Genomic DNA, 20,457 nt, shown 5'->3' with positions numbered 1-20,457 from the left:
GAAATTCTTTCTTTTCTAGTTTGTCAAAACTCTAATCTGCGCCCCCATTTTAAAAAGATTTTATTTATTTATTGACAGAGAGATAGCACAAGTAGGCAGAATGGCAGGGAGAGGGAGAAGCAGGCTTTCCGCAGAGCAGGGAGCCCAATGTGGGACTGGATCCTAGGACACTGGGATCATGACCTGAGCTGAAGGTAGCCGCTTAATCAGCTGAGTCACCCAGGTGCCCTTGATCTGCCCCTTTTTTAATCCAACCTTATAAGACACTGGTAACTCATCGACCTTATATGTGGTTTGTTGATATGATGAAAGAAGTTGACAATTTTTCATCAAGATTGCTGTAATATTTTATCTTTATTTCTTAGGATAATTTTTGAAGTTGACCAATTTTCAGAACATGCTTACTACTACGTAGTATATACTATATACTACTATACTATATATATAGTAAGTATAGTGTATATAATATATATGTATACTACTATAGTATATATATATAAATACACACAACTATATAGTAGCCATCATAAACAGTCTAAAAATGTATTCTGGTTGTTGAATTAGTTTTGTCAGTGTTTTCGGTATGTCCCAGGCAGTGCATATTGGCTCCATTTGAGTTGCACTGAACATTGTTTATTCTTGATGAGAATGTTTGGAGATACCATGGTACTCCTGGATTTTTGCCTGGATGGAAAACAAATTCCTGTCAGGGATCTTTAACACCCAGATTCTTTTAGCTCAGCTTTAGGTGCCTGGGCTATAGATAGTTACGTTTTGTTATTTAGTTTACCTTCTTCTTTTTTTTTTTTTTTTGGTTAAAGATTTTATTTATTTATTTGAGAGAGAGAGAGAGCATGAGAAGAGAGAGGTCAGCAGGAGAAGCAGACTCCCCGCTGAGCAGGGAGCCCAATGTGGGACTCGATTCCGGGACTCCAGGATCATGACCCGAACCGAAGGCAGTCGCTCAACCAACTGAGCCACCCAGGCTCCTCTTAGTTTACCTTCTTAGTAAATTTTTATCATCATTAATGTGTATTGTTTTGTAATCTTACTCTTCTAGTGTTTCCACTGCTGTCATATTTCCCCAGTATTTTCTTACAGATTCTTGAAATTGTCTTTTTCCCCTCATGGAGCTGAAGGTATTCTAAACAATTCAGTTGAAGTCTAACAATTTAAACTGTAGATATTTCATACCCAACATCTTGTGGGGGTGATTAAGGAATGCCAAATTGTAGTTGAAGTGAAGTTGTGTGAATGAATTGAAGGAGGGAAGAGTAGAACTTTTGGACCCTGCTGATTGTGGCACACTTGGATTGGCTGTCCTCTTCGGTTTTCGGTTCTCTCCCACGCCCCCCCACAAAAGAAAGTCTTTTAAAAGAGTTACTAGTGGTAAAATTCGTGGCCTTAGTTATTCTACATCATGAAGTTTGTGCAAATACATATAATGTCTTGGTTTAAAAAACTTTATTTTTTAAAATTTTGATGTTTTGACTTTGTTTTAGATGTAAAACGAAGATCAGGAACAGATTTGAGGAAATGCAGAGAGAAGTGGTGTCAATCAGCATGTCAGAGACAGAGCACATAGCCTCCATTTCTTCTGATGAAAATCTTGGGAAAACATACGAATTAAAGGAAGACTTCTGCAACTCGTTTTCTGTTGATGAAAGCAGCAGCTTAGAAAATGAGTCTAAACTGTCATCATTAAACTTTGATAAAACTTCATGTCAGCCTAATGAACATAATCAAATTGAAGCACAGGAAAATTGTACTCAGGATCATGGTGGAGATGAGGATTCTTGTGCTAAAATATGCCCAGAAAATTCTGAACAATTAGGTAATTTTCCTGGTGGAGATTTTACAAAGCAAATTTTAAAAACAAATGAAACAGAACAGACAGTAACACAAATACTGGCGGAATTAAGGTCACCTACATTTACAGAAGCAGCGAATCAAGAGACTTATTCAGAAAGTCTCTATGATACAGACTGCACCAAAAAACTTATTTCAAAAATAAAGAATGTTTCAGCATCAGAGGATTTGTTGGAAGAAATAGAATCTGAGCTCTTATCTACGAAGTTTGCAGAAGAACACCGAGTACCAAATGGAATGAATAAGGGAGAACACGCATTAGTTATGTTTGAAAAGTGTGTGCAAGAGAAGTATTTACAACAAGAGCACACCATAAAGAAGTAAGTTTTTAATTTTGGGGGGATTTTCTCCCCCTGCTGGGGTTAAAGATTGAATTCTTTAAAGGAAGGTATCATCTTGGTCATTTTTTTTTTTTTTTAAGATTTTATTTATTTATTTGTCAGAGAGAGGGAGAGAGAGCAAGCACAGGCAGACAGAATGGCAGGCAGAGGCAGAGGGAGAAGCAGGCTCCCTGATGAGCAAGGAGCCCAATGTGGGACTCGATCCCAGGACGCCGGGATCATGACCTGAGCCGAAGGCAGCTGCTTAACCAACTGAGCCACCCAGGCGTCCCCATCTTGGTCATTTTTAATTCCACAACAGACATGCATGTTGTAGTTGATCAACAAATAATGCATTTAAATAATTGAGCAAATATCAGGTTTGTCTCGTTATTCAATATGTGCCTAAAGGAATAAATACTAATGTGAGTTCATTACAGATCTAGAAATATTTGTAAAGACAACTCCAGTTTCTCAGTTTCAAAAGAATATAGAGCATAATGTCAAAACTATGGGAAATTCAAAAGAAAATGAGAAGTCATGCAATTCAGAATTTCTTAAAATTCCCATTGTAAATTCATTGGTTTTTTAAGAATGAAAATTTAGAGAAGAGTTGGTTGGTTATCAGTAATTAATATATTTTTAGGCTTCCCTTGGATTTTGGGGTTAATTTCTGTTTTAATGATAGTTTAATTTTATTTTATCCTTTCTTTTTTTTTTTTTTCTATCCTTTCTTGATAGTATTATATCATCCTGTATTTTAGTCTGGATTTTTATATCTAAGTGTGACGAATGTTTAGTCTTTTTTTTTTCTTTTTTTAAAAGATTTTGTTTATTTATTTGAAAGAGAGAGCGCATAAGCAGGGAGGGGAGGGAGAAACAGGCTTCCCACGGAGCAGGGAGTGGAGCAGATCTCAGACCCCGGGATCATGACCTGAGGCAAAGGCAGGTGTTTAACTGAGCCCCCCAGACGCCCCTAGGTAGTCTTTTATAACCTTTAAGAAAGGAAAATAAAACATGCTACCCTTTACTAAAATACAGATTGATTCTCTCTTTTTTTTGAATAATACTTAAGAGATTTGGAATGGCAGGTACATATACAGAGAAAGTGGAGGAGGAAGTCTATATAGTAGAGGAGGCTGACAGAAAAAAATATACCATAATCCAGCTATTACTAGATATGTAACTGGCTTTTTTTTTTTTAATATTTTATTTATTAATTTGATAGAGAGGGAGAGCATGTTCACAAGCAGGGCAAGTGGCTGGCAGAGGCAGAGGGAGAAGCAGGCTTCCTGAAAACAGGGAACCTGTAGGGCTTGATCCCAGGACCCTGGGATCATGACATGAACCAAAGACAGATGCTTAACTGACTGAGCCACCTAAGTACCCCATGTAACTGGCTTTTAATCATCTCCTTGCTTCTAGTGTTTTCTCTCCTAGTGTTTTCTCTCCTAGACTTTCTTACTTAGTTGATCAGTCTTCCCCAAACCATCTTTGGTTTATTCAGTGAACTGTAATCTCTCAAGCATTCAGAACCCCTCTTTTTTTCTAGTTTTTGTTTTTGTGACAAAATACACATAAATTTTACCATCTTAACTATTTTTAAGTGTACAGTTCAGTAATGTTAGGTTAATTCACATTTTTGTGCAACCAATCTGTATAGCTTTTTCATCTTGCAAATCTGAAACTCCATACCTTTGGCTTAAATTTTCCTGAATGCATCTGTTTCCAGATGTCTTTGTATACATATCCATTCCTCTGTTTTCTAACATCAGTGTGTTGTCCAGGGTCCTAACCGGAATTCTTAATTAAGAGCGATTAGTTGTGCATTGGATGTGACAATTTGATTACTTGTGAACTACAGCCAGGATCCTTGTGCTGCAGGTAGTTTTCTGCAACAACTTGAGTGTACACCAAATCAAGTAATCTAAGTTAAACCACTGTGCCAAAAGGCTTGAATAAACTTGCATGTTACATTTTTCTCATTCCCAAACATTTGCGTGATTTGCTTCCTCGCTGTGGTCCTTTGCTCCTCAGGCCCATCCTGACTGCCTTATCTAAATGCACCGCTCAAAGGGCACCTGCGTGGCTCAGTTGGGTGAGCATCTGACTCTTGGCTTTTGTGCCACTGGTGATCTCAGGGTGGTGAGATCTACCTCATTGCCAGGCTCTGTGCCCAGTGGGGAGTCTGCTGGAGATTCTCTCCCTCTATAGCACCCATCCCTCTACTCCCCCCACCCCTCTACCCCAGACCATGTTCGCAGTTGCTCTGTGTCTCAAATAAATTTAGTAGATCTTAAAAAAAAATAAAATTAGGGACGCCTGGGTGGCTCAGTTGGTTAAGCAGCTGCCTTTGGCTCAGGTCATGATCCCAGCGTCCTGGGATCAAGTCCCACATCAGACTCCTTGCTCAGCAGGGAGCCTGCTTCTCCCTCTGTCTCTGCCTGCCAGTCTGTCTGCCTGTGCTCACTCTCTCTGACAAATAAATAAATAAAATCTCTAAAAATAAAAAAAAAAATCACTGCTTAAGTCACTCTGTCCTCTTGCCCTCCTTTAGTTTTTTTTAATAGGATGTGATCACTGTCTGATATTTTACTGTGTTTGTTTTCATTTTCTCCCTTTGAATGTAAGCACCATTGGGGGAGGGATGGTTTGCTGACCTACTTCACACAGAAGAGTATAGGAACATAGTAGGTACCCAGTAAGCATTTGTCCAGTGAATGAATGATCCTCAAAGTAGGAGAAAGATGTAGGCTATGGAGCTAGACTCTGGTCCAAATCTCAGTTGAAGCACTTACTCTGTGACCTGGAACAAGTGGCGGGCTTCAGGGTTTTTGTTTTGTTTTGTTTTGTTTTGTTTTTTTAATTCATAAAACAGTTAATTTCATAGATTTATTTCATAAACTTGAATATTAAATAATGCACTTAAATTTAGTAGGGGCGCCTGGGTTGCTCTTTTGGTTAAGCAACTGCCTTCGGCTCAGGTCATGATCCCGGACTCCCAGATTGAGTCGCGTCTGACTCCCAGCTCTGTGGGGCATCTTTTTCTCCCTCTGACCTCCCCTCTTATGCTCTCTCTCTCTCTCTCTCTGTCTCTATCTCAAATAAATAAAATATTTTTTTAAAAAGATAAACTTAGTGAATATAATTGTGCAATAAGTGTTAACTAATAGCTATTGCTATTAATAATTCCAAAGTATTAGTTTTGTTAACCTCTTTAGGTGTCTTATTTATATTTTTCTAGGGGACACAAAATGAAATTTCTGCTCAAACTTTTATATTTTTTATGTTATTTTGATTTCTTTAACTATTATTAGAATGTTACTGGAATATTCTTTTTTTTTTCTTTAAAGATTTTATTTATTTATTTGACAGAGAGAGATCACAAGTAGATAGAGAGGCAGAGAGAGAGAGAGAGAGGGAAGCAGGCTCCCCGCTGAGCAGAGAGCCCGATGCGGGCCTCGATCCCAGGACCCTGAGATCATGACCTGAGCCGAAGGCAGCGGCTTAACCCACTGAGCCACCCAGGCGCCTGTTACTGGAATATTCTTAAAGTCTCCCATCCAAGTACTAACCAGGCCCAACCCTGCTTAGCTTCCGAGATCAGACGAGATCGGGCGCGTTCAGGTGGTATGGCCGTAGACAGAATATTCTTAAAATCTAAAGCAAGGTTTTTCACCCTTAGCACTGTTGGCATTGGGGCAGATCATTCTTTGGTGCTGGTGGGACTGTCTGTACTGTGCACTGTAAAATGTTTAACATCCCCAACCTCCACCCAAAAAAATCCAGTAGCAACCCCCCAGCCCTGTTGTGGCAACCAAAAATGTTTCCAGGCAAATGCCTGGAAGGGCTTTGCCTCAGACTGAGAACTACTGATCTGGAGGAGTTCACATCCTGAAGGGATGAAGTGCATAGCTGAGATACCCAAAATGGTAAATTTAAGAGAGTGTGGTTTTCTTTATCTGATTATAATTCACTTGATTTGACATACACAGATTCCTAGGAGGAAGTTAATAGCCTGACTGCCAGAGAATGTTTTGTAAAGTATAATATATGATTACAAAAGGACTGCTTAGAAATGTTAATATATAAATCATAAGTATCTATAATCTGCAAACATTATATTTCACATCTCCATTTTTAATTATGTATTACTTATACTGGTCTTTTTATATTTAGGTTAATTAAAGAAAATAAGAAGCATCAGGAGCTCATCTTAGACATTTGTTCAGAAAAAGACAATTTAAGAGAAGAACTAAAAAAAAGAACAGAAACAGAGAAGCAGCATATGAGCACAATTAAACAGGTAAAAAGACAAAAATCTTTAAATGCTACACTTCAATTTCTAAAATAAATACATTCTTGAAAATTTGTGTATAAATTGAAGTTCTGTAACCTAAATTGTATTTTAATTGCAGAGGATTGTTTGGTATGTAAAGCATTCTTTTTTAATGAAATGGGAATCATAGCCTGATTTTTATTCTCTTATGAAAATTTGTATTTTATAGGATACAATGTGGTGTATTCTACTATATATAATAGAAGTCTAAGGAAAAAGATTTGATTTGGCAGTCAGACTTCCTACCCCTAAAAGGAAGAAGAAGCAATATGTACCTTAAAGGTTATATCTAGCATTAGAATATTTATAAGCTTATAGTTTAAGATGATTCCATTCTCGTATTATTGTGAACTCTTTTTCTGAGTTGCTTTTTTTTCCTTCTGTGGACAGGATTAGAAGCATTTTAGCCTTAAAAGTCTTCCTTTTGTCTCATCCTTCACCAAAAACTATATAATGGGAAAAAAAACACAGTAAACAATTGATAATAAAAATTAATCCAAGTTTTAGTTGCTTATGTCTTGGTATACTTAACACATCATTACATGGTTTGAAGGTGATTGTATTTGTAAATTTTACTTAATCCTGATTTTTATGTGCTTCAGAGCTATACCACAATAAACTAAACTTAGAATTTTCAAATGTGAGGGAAGCTTAATAATGGACGGAAGCCACGTTTTGGTAGGCAGGTCTCTGCTGATGACCAGAAACTTCAGAGCAAGTATATGGGAGAGAATCAGAGCTGTTTTTTTCATAAGCTTGTTAGTGGTTGTGCCTGTTCAAAGGAGAAAATTGGATTCTTCTTTCTTCTGCTAGCCAGTATAGCAGGACGTTTTTTTCTTAATTTTATCTCTAGATCTCTGCCTTTCAGTATGGCAACTATTAGATAGCCTTTGAGCCCTTGAAAGGTGGCTAGTCCAAATTAAGAAACACTGTAAGTATGAAATATGCACTTAATTTTGAAGACTTAGTATAAAAAAAGTAAAATTATCAATTTTTCAAGTTGATTATGTGTCAAAAATAATATTTTGGATATATTAAGTTTAGTATTCATTCCATGTTTTGCTTTTAAAATGTGTCTAGTAGAAAATATAAATTATACATATGGCTTGTATCTTTTTGGACGGTGTCACTCTAGGTAATTCTGTCACAAGGAAAATTAGTACACATACATATTCTATAAGCTAACATTTAGGGTTTTTTTTTCCAATTGCTTTATTGAGATGTAATTTAAATATCATGCAATTCATGCATTTCAAAGTTTACTGTTTAATGGTTTTTAGTTGTACAACCTTTACTACCATCTTAGACCATTTTATCACTTCTGCCCCTTCAAAGAAACCCCATATCCATTAGTTATCAGTCCTTAGGATTTTACGTATACAAGATCATGACATCTGCAAATAGGGAGTTTTATGTATTCCTTTCTAATCCAAGAGCCTTTTATTTCATTTCTTGCCTAATTGCCTGGTCTTGACCTTCCAGTATGGTGTTGAGTAAAAATGGCAAGAAAGGATATCCTCCTCTCGTTCTTGATCTTAGGGAGAAAGCATTCAGCCTGTTATGATTAAGTTACAATGCTAGCTGTGGGTTTTTCACAGATGCTGTCAGTTGTGAAGAAGTACCTTTTTATTCCTACTCTGTTTTTATCATGAAGGAGTTGAATTTTATTAAATGCTTTTTCTGAATTTATTGTAGTGATTATGTGTTTTTGTTCTGTTGATATGGTGCATTACATTAAATGATTTCTGGATGTTAAGCCAGCCTTGCATTGCTAGGATAAATAGCTTTGGGTCATGACGTATAGTTCTTTTTATATATTACAGGACTGTTTTGCTAGTACTGTAATTTCCATTGATCGAAAAGTTGTCTGTATTCATAAGAGATACGGGTCTTATAGCTCTTTTTCTTGTGATTTCTTGGTTTTAGTGTCATGGTAATATTGACCTCATAGAATGAGTTGGGGAGTGTTTCTTCTTTCTTGGGGAAGAGTCTGTGAAAAATCAATTTGGTATTAATTCAGGGCACCTGGCTGCCTCAGTCTGAGGAGTTCCATGTGACTGTTGATCTTGGGGTCATGAGTTTGAGCCCTGTGTTAGGTATAGAGATTACTTAAAAATAAAGTCTTAAAAAAAGAATTGGTATTCTTTAAATGTGTGGTAGAATTTATCTGTGGCGTCTCCTGGGCTTGACTATTTCTTGGTAGGTTTTGTTTTTTTGTTTTTTTGTTTTTAATAATTAAATCTCTCTCTCTCTTTTTTTTTAAGATTTTATTTATTTATTTGACAGAGATCACAAGTAGACAGAGAGGCAGACAGAGAGAGGAAGGGAAGCAGGCTCCCTGCTGAGCAGAGAGCCCAATGTGGGGCTCCATCCCAGGACCCTGGGATCACGACCTGAGCGGAAGGCAGAGGCCCAACCCACTGAGCCACCCAGGCGCCCCACTAATTAAATCTCTACTTACAGGTCTACTCAGATTTTCTGTCTCTTCTTGAGCCACTTTCGGTAGTTTTATCCTTCTAGAAATTGTCCTTTTATTTCATCCAGATTAAATTGGCCGTAGTATTCATTTATACTGTTTTTATTTCTGTAAGGTCAGTATGTCCCTCTTTTATTTCCATTCTAGAAATTTGAGTCTTCCCCCACCCTCTTTTTTACCTAAAGTCTTGTCAATTTTGTCAATCTTTTCAAAGAAGCATTTTGTTGAATTTTCCATTTTTATATTTTCTATTTAATTTTCATTCTAGTATTTATTATTTTTCCTTCCTCTTGCTGGCTTTAGGTTTAGTTTGCTTTTCTTTTTCAAGTGCCTTAAGATGAAAGTTTGAGTTACTGATGTGAGAGCTTTCTTCTTTTTTAATATAGGTGTTTATAGCTATAGATTTCCCTCTAAGCACTGCTTTAGATACATCCCCTAAGTTTCGGTATGTTATATCTTTCTATTTCTAATTTCTTCACATTCTCTAATTTTCCTTACGATTTCTCCCATTTATTGAAATGCTGTTTGATTTTTACAAAATTGTGAATTTCTCATATTTCTTGCTGCTTCTGATTCTAGTTTCATTTCATTATGGTTAAAGAACATACTTTATAAAGTTTCAATCTTTTTTTTTTAATTAACATATATAATGTATTATTTGCCCCAGGTGTACAGGTCTATTAATCATCAGTCTTACACAATTCACATCACTCACCATAGCACATACCCTCCCCAAAGTCCATAAGATTTCAATCTTTTGAGTTTATTGAGGTTTATTTTATGACCTAGCATATGTTCGGTCCTAGAGAATATTCCGTGTGTACTTGATGAGCATGTGTATTCTCCACTTGTTGGGTGGGATGTTACACGTGTTAGATCAGTTGTTTGATAGTTTTGCCTCAAGTCTCCTCTATTTGCTTGTCAATCTCTGTCTAGTTCTGTCCATTATTGAAAGATACTAAAGTTTCCCAACTATGAATCACCTCCTTCATTTCTGTCGCTTTTTGGTTCATGTATCTTAGTGCTGTGTTATTAGGTACATATATACTTAGAATTATTATAAATTAACCATTTAATCATTAAGAAATATTCCTCTCTCTGGTAACATTTTTTTGTCGTTTATTTTGTATATTAGTATAGCCACTCCTATTTTCTTATGGTAGTTACTTGCTTGCTGTATCTTTTTCATCCTTTTTCTTTGATCTGTATCTTTGAAGCTAAGGCATGTCTTACAGATAGATAGTGTATTGTTGGATCTTGTTTTTTTACTCCAGTCTGACAATCTCTGCCTTTGATATGGTTATTTAATACAATCTAATGTTGTTATTGACAGTACATTTATGTTTGCCTTTTTTTCTATGTCTCATGTCTGTTTTGCTCCTCTGTCCCTCCCTTATTGCTTTCTTCTGTATTAATATGTAACATTTGAATTTCTTTCATATTTTCACTATATTTTTTTGAGTTATATCCGTAGTGATTGTTCTAGAGCTATACCGTGTCCGTCTTATCAGAATCTGCATCAGCTTTATACTCCTTAGTTCTGATGAGATTCGGAAGCATTACTACCATTTACTTTTGATTTCTGTTTGAGGTATATGTTCTTTGTGTTCCCTTTCTTTGTTTATATTTATTTCAAATATTGGTGGTCTGTTTGGTATAGCTGTAAAAATAATCTGGAAATAATTTTCTTTACAGTTAGAATCAAGAATAGAAGAACTTAGTAAAGAAGTTAAAATTTCCAAAGATAAACTAGTAGCTCAAGACATCGCAGCTAAAAATGCAGTTCAGCAGTTGCATAAAGAGATGGCCCATCGGATGGAACAGGTATTTTTCAAATTATTATCATTATTAACTTTATATTCTGGTGATTTTTTTCTTGTTTAATATAAACTAACCTGTTAGACTGTTTTGGGTATCAGTGGTATCTTAAGAATAGGTAATTAATCTTTCTTAAAAATGCTAAAGCGATACATAAATATGTGCTAAAAATAACAAAAATATTTTTAATAAATTAAGGAACCATACAGGGGTGCCTCGGTGGCTCAGTCAGTTAAGCATCTGCCTTTAGCTCAGATCATGATCTCAGGGTCCTGGGATCGAGCCCCGCATCAGGCTCCCTGCTCAGCGGAGAGCCTGCTTCCTCCTCTCTCTCTGCTGCTCCCCCTCCTTGTGCACATTCTCTCTCTCTCTTTTCTGTGTCAAAATAAAATCTTCAAAAGATAAAAAAAATAAGGAAGTATATAGAACAAGAAGTGAAAATCCTCCTTCATTTGTACTTCTCTCTTCCTACACCCAAATCCTTGCTATTCCATTCCTTGTTCCGAGGCCAGTTATTGGTATTTTGGTTATGTATTTTAGTACATATACATGTATAAGTCCCATAAGCTTTTGTGTATGTATTCATATACTTGCTCTCCTCCTACTTGATTGGAATCTTACTTTGCATCTTTTTGGGTTTTTTTTCCCCCTACTTAATACACCTTGGTCATCTTTTTGAGTTGGTATATATGGATTTCAGAAGAGATCTTTTTTTTTTTTTATTTTTTTTAAATTAACATATAATGTATTATTAGCCCCAGGGGTACAGGTCTGTGAATTGCCAGGTTTACATACTTCACAGCACTCACCATAGCACATACCCTCCCCAATGTACATAACCCCACCACCCTCTCCCTCAATTTGTTTTATGAGATTAAGGGTCTCTTATGGTTTGTCTCTCTCCCGATCCCATCTTGTTGCATTTATTCTTTTCCAACCCTCCATGTTGCATCTCCACGTCCCCATATCATGGAGATCATATGATCGTTGTCTATCTCCGATTGACTTAGATCGCTAAGCATAATACCCTCTAGTTCGATCCACGTCATCGCAAATGGCAAGATTTCATTTCTTTTGATGGCTGCATCAGAAGAGATCATTTAAACACTGTTTTTGTATTATTATTACCTGAGCGCCTCCTTTTTTTCCCCCCTAAGATTTTGTTTAAGACAGAGCCTTATGTGGATGCAGGAGTTTGAGGGGGGCAGGGACAGTACAGAGGGAAGAAGCAGACTCCCAGCTGAGCAGGGAGCCGGAGGCCACAGCCCCAATCTCAGGATCCTGAGGTCATGCCTTGAGCCAAAGGCAGATGCTCAACCACTGAGCTTCCCCTGAACACCTCCTTAAGTGTGTAATCTTAGTCATCTTCATTTCCTAGCACCATGCCTGACTATTAGTCTTTATGGTGAATTGAATCAGAAAGTATTAACTGACTGCTAACACTGTTAGTGAGATGGATCCTGTCCTTTCTACCCTGAAGCTACTATCATAGGTAGCTTTCTTTCCTTTTTTTTTTTAAAATATTTTATTTATTTATTTGATAGAGAGATAACACAAGAATGCAGATCAGCAGAGGGAGAGGGAGAAGCAGGCTCTCCCATAAGCAGGGAGCCTAATGTGGGGCTCGATCCCAGGACCCTGGGTTTATGACCTGAGCTGAAGGCAGACGCTTAACTGACTAAGCCACCCTGGTGCCCCGTAAGTAGCTTTCTGGAAGGACTTTAGGAAACAGATGATCCTCAACCTTTATTTCAGTGATTCTTTTCAATATGATGATTTCAAACTTATGCTATTAGTTCTCAAACTTTTTGTACTAACTGAAGAGAAATAAAGATGATGGGGCGCCTGGGTGGCTCAGTGGGTTGAGCCTCTGCCTTCGGCTCAGGTCATGATCTCCGGGTCCTGGGATCGAGCCCCGCATTGGGCTCTCTGCTCGGCAGGGAGCCTGCTTCCTCCTCTCTCTCTGCCTTCCTCTCTGCCTACTTGTGATCTCTGTCTGTCAAATAAATGAAATCTTAAAAAAAAAAAAAAGAAAGAAAGAAAGATGAGACCTTACGATGTCAGTAAACTCAAAAATAGCCACTAATTTGAACCAGTTGGTAAGCTTTTTAAACAATATATTCTTTGAAGTTTATTATGTTTTAGAATAAAAACAGAATAGTAGTTGGATATACACAGTAACAACTCAAAGAGTAAAAAAATGAGTCTTCTTCCAAACCTTTTCTTCCATTTTCCCCCTTCCCAGAGGTATCCATTACTGCCACTTTCCTGTGTGTTCTTCCCCAAATGTTTGTTGCATAGACAAGCATATATATATTCCCGGATTTACTCCTTCCATTCCACTCCTTTTTAATAAATGGCAACATGTTGCATTCACCATTATGTAATTGTTGCTTCTATAATGATGAAGAATTTAGGTGAAGTTACTAATAGAGGCTACTATTTTGAGATTTAGTTATGTGCCAGGCCTTGTTTAAAAAACACTTTGCAATTTATTTCATCTTCACAATGATGCTAAGAGGTGGGCATTATAATGTAGATTTTCGAGATTATTTCATTTAAATATTTCTACATCTCCTTCCTTCCTTTTTAGCCCTACCTTTTCCTCTCAACTTTTTGAGTTTTCAAGCCCGTAAAAAGGTAAAAGAATAGCAGAATGAACACTAGTTTATCCTTCATGTAGAGTCACCAAACCTTGTAAATTTTACTTAGAAATAGATTCCAAGTATGAGTGTGCACATGTACACACACACACACAGAGTACATTCCCCATTTTAATTTTCCAGCTTGAGGTTTTTCCATTTCTCAGACTAGATAGGTAGAATGAATTTGAACCTCAAACTTACAAGAGTATAAATTTATAAATTCTCAGGGAATTTATGGCATGTTCCCTTTATCTCCCCAGGCCTGGTATTGAGAAATGTCTGCAGGGCAATGAAGAGTTCAGGCGCATAGCATTCCATTCTGGATTCCTGCTTCCTAGTAGCCTCTTTGGCCCTGGGGAGTTTCTCATACTTTCTTGAGAGCTCAACTGTTTATTAAAAGGATGTTTGTGGGGCACCTGGGTGGCTCAGTCAGTTGAGTGTCCTACTCTTGGTTTCATTTCACGTTGTGGTCTCGGGGATGTAGGATTGTGGGATGGAGCCTCCAGTGGGTTCCAGGCTCAGTGGGGAGTCTGCTTCTCTCCCTCTCCATCTGCCCCTCCCCCGCAGGTGTGTGCATGGTCTCCCTGTCTCTCAAATAAATCAAAATAAAAGGATGTTTCTTATATTTCATCTAAAACTTTTGGTGTTTTGATGGGGATAGTTTATCTGCCGTATTTCATTATTTTAATTTTAACCGGCTGTTGAATCCTGTTGATTATCTTATTCATGCTTTCTTTATGTTCTTCCAAGTCCATGGTAAGCGTCTTAAACTGGTCAAATCCAAAGATTTACTGGCTCTTCTTCCTTTATCTGTATGGTAAATGGACTGACTTTCTGTGGAAGCTTAAGTAGTAGTTACTATATCAATACTCCAGCAGTTCTGGGAGGCAGGTGCTGCCATTGTTTGGGTTGAAACCTAGAAACATGAACTTTTTTAGCACCCCAGGTTATTCCTTTGCAGCTGATCCATGGATGGCTGAGTAACAGGACATCCCTGCTATAGTCAAGAACCTCGTGATATTTTACTTTATCTGTCCCTTTTCTGGTTTTTCTGCCTCTCAATTTCAGTGATGCCTCCATCCTGCCCCCAGTTATCTTACTAAAACATACATTTAATAAAAGTTTCCGTTTTATAAATCTTTTGGCTTCCGTTGCCTATTGATAAAATCTCAACTCATTAGCACAATAAGAGGAGCGCCTCTTTCTTTGAAGATTTAATCTGTACTACGCTATTTCAAACTACTTCCTCCCCAATCCAACTAACAGGCCAAATTTAAATCCTACAGAATGTCTTGGTATCCTCCAGAAAGTCATGCTATTTTATACCTTTAGGCATTTTCACATTTCTTTGTACATTTTATGTATATATGTTGTGAATGTAATGTATGGATGTTTTGTTTATATGTTGTTCACACTGGGGAGTGAGCTCTTCTGGGACAGAAACCACAACTTACCTTATTTCTGAAAGCCAGTATGTTTCCAAGCATCAGCCTATGAATCTAGACTTTTTTAATTTGACGTTACAATTAATTACCTTTTCTAAAGATAGCTATTCAGTTATCTAAAAAATATAGCTAATTCTTTTAACCAGTTCCAGTACAGTTTTCTCAGTCCTTGCTCACAATTATATTGTGAAATCCTCAGGGATCTCTGACATTCCAGTGTTTCCCTTAATTTCTCTTGAAAATTAGTAAGCTATTTCAGTGGGGGGAAAAATCCCAATTGTACAATTTAAAAAGGTACCTTTATGTATAGTGTTCTGAGTGTTGACTAGATATGCTCATCAGCTTTACAGGAACTTCATGAGACATTATTGTCAGTTTTCATCAGAGCATGGGAGCTTTTCCTACATAATCTTAACATTATACCATCTTCAATTCAGTTATAGTGTCAGTTGGCATTTACTACTAGATACCATTGAAAATCCCTAAAGTTTAAGGTTCCGTCTTTTATAATGTAAATATGTGCTCCATCATATTTGCAAATTGTGAATTTAAATGTAGTTAAATGAAGGGTTATCTGTAAAAGTTTCATTGCATAGAACTTCAGAATATGGAGTATCAGCTTATATTAAAACAGAATTTTAAGAGTGTATAGATGTCACATTTAGTCCAATTAGGTATTTTTTTTATTAAGTGAAATACTTTTTATTTTTTATTTTTTAAAGATTTTATTTATTTTAGCAGGAGAGGACACGAGGGCGGAAGAGACAGAGAGGAAGAAGCAGACGCCCTGCTGAGCAGGGAGCCTGCCTATGTGGGCTCAGTCCCAGGACCCTGAGATCATGAACCTACACTTAACCAGTGAGCCTCCTAGGCACCCCATTAAGTGAAATACTTTAGAAAGTTTTTCATATACATGAAATCAAATGGTTAATTAGCATACAGTTACTTACTTTTTGCGAGGGAGCTAAGATTTTTTAGAGTTTAGGAATTGTCAGCCATACAGTCAGGGTCCTGACAGAAAACAGAAACTGCTGATTTGAAATTTTAATTAAAGGACTCTTTACAAAAGGTATAGACAAGGTATAGGGGGCCCAAAGGGGAAAAATGCAGGGTCCTGTGGTGCTTGAGAAGCCATTGTTACTCTGAGCTAAAGGAATAAGGAGAGGGAACAGGTACTGCTACTCAAGAGTGGCTAATTGTATAGTGAAGGCGCCTGACTTGATCAATGGCCTTGAGCCAACCTGTTGTGATTATGGAGGAGCCAGATCTCACTCTTTGTATGTACTGGTTCCTTCTTTTTGGCTGGCTGGAATTTACAGGGGCAAGGAACCTTATTGATACAGTCCATGGTAGCCATCTTCCCAAAGCACAGTGTGGGATAGGGAAGAGTAGAAAAGTGGATCTGGAGGAGTAAACAGAAAATAACAACTATGTCAGCCAAAGTGTAAAAAAAAAAAAAAAAAAAGTAAAAACAAGTATTATTGATACTAATTTGTTCACCGTATCATTTTTCTATGATTTTTAATTTTTCCTTTCATTAAAAAATTTCATGGGGTGCCTGGGTGGCTCAGTGGGTTAAAGCCGCTGCCTTCAGCTCGGGTCATGTTCCCAGGGTCCTGGGATCGAGCCCCATGTCGGGCTCTCTGCTCACCAGGGAGCCTGCTTCCTCCTCTCTCTCTCTGCCTGCCTCTCTGCCTACTTGTGATCTCTGTCTGTAAAATGAATAAATAAAATCTTTAAAAAAAAAAAAATTTCATGACACACGTCCTGGGAATGTTGTGCAAAAAAACAGAAAATACATCGGTAATACTACAAAAAATATTATTTATTTTTATTTTGGTTTGAAAAAATTTTTATTAATGCTGGATATTTTTCAAAGGCCAACAAAAAATGTGAAGAGGCACGCCAGGAAAAAGAAGCAATGGTAATGAAGTACGTAAGAGGGGAGAAGGAATCTTTAGATCTTCGAAAGGAAAAAGAGATACTTGAAAGAAAACTCAGAGAGGCGAATAAAGAATCTGAGAAAAACACTAACAAAATTAAGCAGCTTTCTCAGGAGAAAGGACGGTTGCACCAGCTGTATGAGACAAAGGTATAAATTGTGGTGTTGTACTTGAGTTAAAATTTATTCTTTTTGCTTTTCCTTATCTAATCAAATAATCATAACAATGTGGTTAAAGTCACTATTACACATAAAGTAGTTTTTGTTAGTTTACCTTCTGAGAACATGAATGCTTTAGGATCTTATTTATATTATATTACATATTTATATTTTGTGTTTGATATATTTGATATATTTTTATATTTTTAATATATATTTATATTATAATTTATATTATTTAGCATCTAATTTAGTATCTTGTTACGTGTCTGGAAAAGGTTTTTGCTGGGAAAAAATGAGATATTGATACATGTTGTTCATTAAATAACTTTTTCTTGATAGATATTTTTTAAAAACTTTCTTTTAATGTCTGTCTATTGAAGAAATGAGTTTCTGCTCCAAAAGAACATTTTATTTTGGTAAAATACATACATAGAAGGATCAAGATGTGAATAGTTTTTCAGTGAGAACCATGTAATTTGACTGGAATCTTAATGTAACACTTATTTATCATAGAATAGAATTTTTTTTTTTTTCTATAGAAAAACATGTACTTTTTAGATGCTTCCCAAAGAAATTTAATTACTGAGCATTCCAGAGTCCTTGCTCTTAACTAGCAGCCTCATGGCATGGTCTTATTTCTAGTCAATTATCATTTCTTGATAATGTTATTTTTTTTATTAATTAACTTTTAGTCCAGGAATGTTGTCATTGTTCTCAGGAGTTCTAGAAAAATTTAATTTGTATTTCACCTTAATGCCAGCCAGTGAGAAGAATCATAAAGGTGTACTTGTTCTTGCAACATATCTGGTTGTTTGAAATGTAAATGTTAATCATCTTATGTCTATTGATTGGATATAGGATTTTGCTACTCTCTTATCATTTGAACTTTGAATTAAGTTTATGGTGGTCATAGTATGCTAACCCCTCAAATATAGTGTTATTAAACTGATTATTTTGAGGAGGTATAAAAGATAAACAAGTAATTGATTGATGAAATGAAAAAACATGACCTAGTGATATTGTTTTAGGAAAGTGAAACTACTAGACTCACCAGAGAAATTGACAAATTAAAGGAAGATATCAACTCTCATGTCATTAAAGTAAAATGGGCACAAAACAAATTAAAAGCAGAAATGGATTCACACAAGGTAAGTATTGTAATGCAGTGGAAAAATTATCAGAACCAGTTTTAAGAGCAAATACAGGGGCACCTGGGTGGCTCAGTCAGTTAAGTGACCGACTCTTGATTTCAGCTCAGGCCCTGATCCTCAGGGTCAGGAGGTGGAGCCGCATATCAGGCTCCATGCTCAGCTCGAAGTCTGTGTGGGACTCTCTCTCCCTCTCCCTCTGCCTGACCCCTGCATGTGTGGACATGCACTCTCTCTCTAAAATGAATAAATCTTTTAAAAAGCAAATGTAGTAAAGTTAATAAGGCATAAAGCTTAATTTAGTGACTTCTATGGGATAGATTGCGCTTGAATATTTGGTGATTGTGAAAAGATATTTCCTTGCGTGATTTACATATTAAATTAGAATGTTAAATTTTTTCATAAATTGTAAAAAAAATATTAAATTTTATCATTCATTATTTACAATTCCAAAATTGACTTTGTTCTTCAAGCAATTCTTGGTATCTATATTTTATATTACACATTGTCAGAAATTTGGGGGAAAGAGGAGAGTCTGTAGGTTGTCAAAATAGAAAGTAAACTCTGGAAATTTAAAAACTATCAGTGATGCTAAAAGAGTGTTTCCATATCTGTTTATTATAAATATAATTCTATTGGTATTATGCCTAATGAATATCATTTAAAAAAAAAAGTAACGTAATGAAAAATGATCATAAAGGCTGGTACCTGATGCCATTTTAAGCACTAACTGAACCTGGTATAAGAATTAATAAAAATCTGAAGATGATAGAATGTGAAGGAAAATAACAACTCTGAAATATTTAAATAGAAGATCAATGTTATAACAGCTCCCAAGTTTTCAAAAATAGGCTTAATGGTATTGTTTCAAACCGTAATCATAGATTATCTCAGTAAATACTTTTTTTTTAAATGTTTCCTCCAACCTAATCTTTTTTTTTTTAAGATTTTTATTTATTTATTTTGACAGAGAGAGAGAGAGGGAGAGAGAATCCTCAAGCAGATTCCCTGTCGAGTGTGGAGCCCAAATTAGGTCTTGATCCCAGGACCCTGAGTCCATGACCTGAGCTGAAATCAAGAGTCAGCTGCTTAACCAACTGAACCAACCAGGCACGCCTTTACCAGTTCTTTTTAAAGGCATTTATTAACCAGCAAGTGTTTTATTGGGTTTTCCCCTGTGAACAGCATGTATTAAATAGTATGGATACTCTAAAGGTCATAGAGGACTGAGTAATTGCTTTCAGAGAGTATCTGGGATGAGATCCTGGCTATATGTTTTATCTAGTTACCTAATACATGTGAGAAGGAGTCTCTGGATCAAAGAATACAAGATTTAATGACTAAGCAGTGTTGGCTACCTGTTAAAATGTGGACAAGGCCAGGACTCTTCTTAAGTTTTTCTCCAGGTATCCTCTAGTTTCCAGTCCCTGCACACCCAGTCCTAGGTGTTTATACTGAGGTTCTGGAGGCTACTGGATTTATTATGATCATTAACTTCTGATCAGGCCTCCAGGCCTGATTACCAGAATTTAAGTCTTAGACTAAGTAGATTGGATAGCTCTGTCATTAGTAGAATTATCAGTTGGGTCAAACAATAGAAACAATTTCATTTATTCCCCTTCCTAAATTCCCTTGGAAGTTAAACTAAAATGTGTTTTTAACACCTAGCCCATAAAAACAAAAGCCTTTCGGGGCACCTGGGTGGCTCAGTGGGTTAAAACCTCTGCCTTCAGCTCAGGTCATGATCTCAGGGTCCTGGGATCGAGCCCCACATCGGGCTCTCTGCTCAGCGGGAAGTCTGCTTCCCCCTCTCTCTTTCTGTCTGCCTCTCTGCCTACTTGTGATCTCTCTCTCTGTCAAATAAATAAATAAAATATTGAAAAAAAAAAAAACAAAACACCTTTCATTTTGAGTGTGGTAAAGAACTTCACCCAGTGTACCTTATATACTTGCTCACCTAGTGGTTGCTACCTATTTGCCTACTTGGTCCCAGGATAAAATAATCTCACTGGATCATAGATAACGGCCAGAAAGAGATGTGGTAGTAAACCGTGGTTTGACTGTGCTGGGTGCTTGCCAGTCATTTTTGCTTCAGAGAAAGCTTGAGGAATAGAGTCTGGGGTATTAAGACAGCATCCAGGCTGGTAGGATGTAAGAGACTGTAATATGCTGTAGACCAAATGGGCAACTAGGGGTTGGTATATTTTATGATATATTCCCTCAACAAGACACTGCTACTTATTATCTATGCTCTTCTCTGAAAGTTATCACGTTGTCAACAATAGCCTCATTC

At 36.7% G+C, this 20,457-nt stretch overlaps 1 protein-coding gene across 1 annotated transcript in view; it reads left to right on the top strand.

The window, feature by feature from the left end:
- CCDC186 (coiled-coil domain containing 186) overlaps window positions 1–20,457 on the top strand; it is a 52,294-nt gene that overhangs the window by 10,515 nt on the left and 21,322 nt on the right. The window contains exons 2-6 of the mRNA XM_047702058.1: window positions 1,503–2,189; window positions 6,369–6,495; window positions 10,700–10,828; window positions 16,792–17,004; window positions 18,045–18,164. Coding sequence (XP_047558014.1) covers window positions 1,537–2,189; window positions 6,369–6,495; window positions 10,700–10,828; window positions 16,792–17,004; window positions 18,045–18,164 — 1,242 coding nt within the window. The 5' untranslated portion in view covers window positions 1,503–1,536. The remainder of the gene's footprint in view (window positions 1–1,502; window positions 2,190–6,368; window positions 6,496–10,699; window positions 10,829–16,791; window positions 17,005–18,044; window positions 18,165–20,457) is intronic.

This window comes from Lutra lutra, chromosome 14 (genome assembly GCF_902655055.1).
Source record: "Lutra lutra chromosome 14, mLutLut1.2, whole genome shotgun sequence".
In the NCBI taxonomy this organism is placed as follows: Eukaryota; Metazoa; Chordata; class Mammalia; order Carnivora; family Mustelidae; genus Lutra; species Lutra lutra.
The sequence above is the reverse complement of the archived record's forward strand: the minus strand, read 5'-3'. Positions and strand labels throughout refer to the sequence as shown.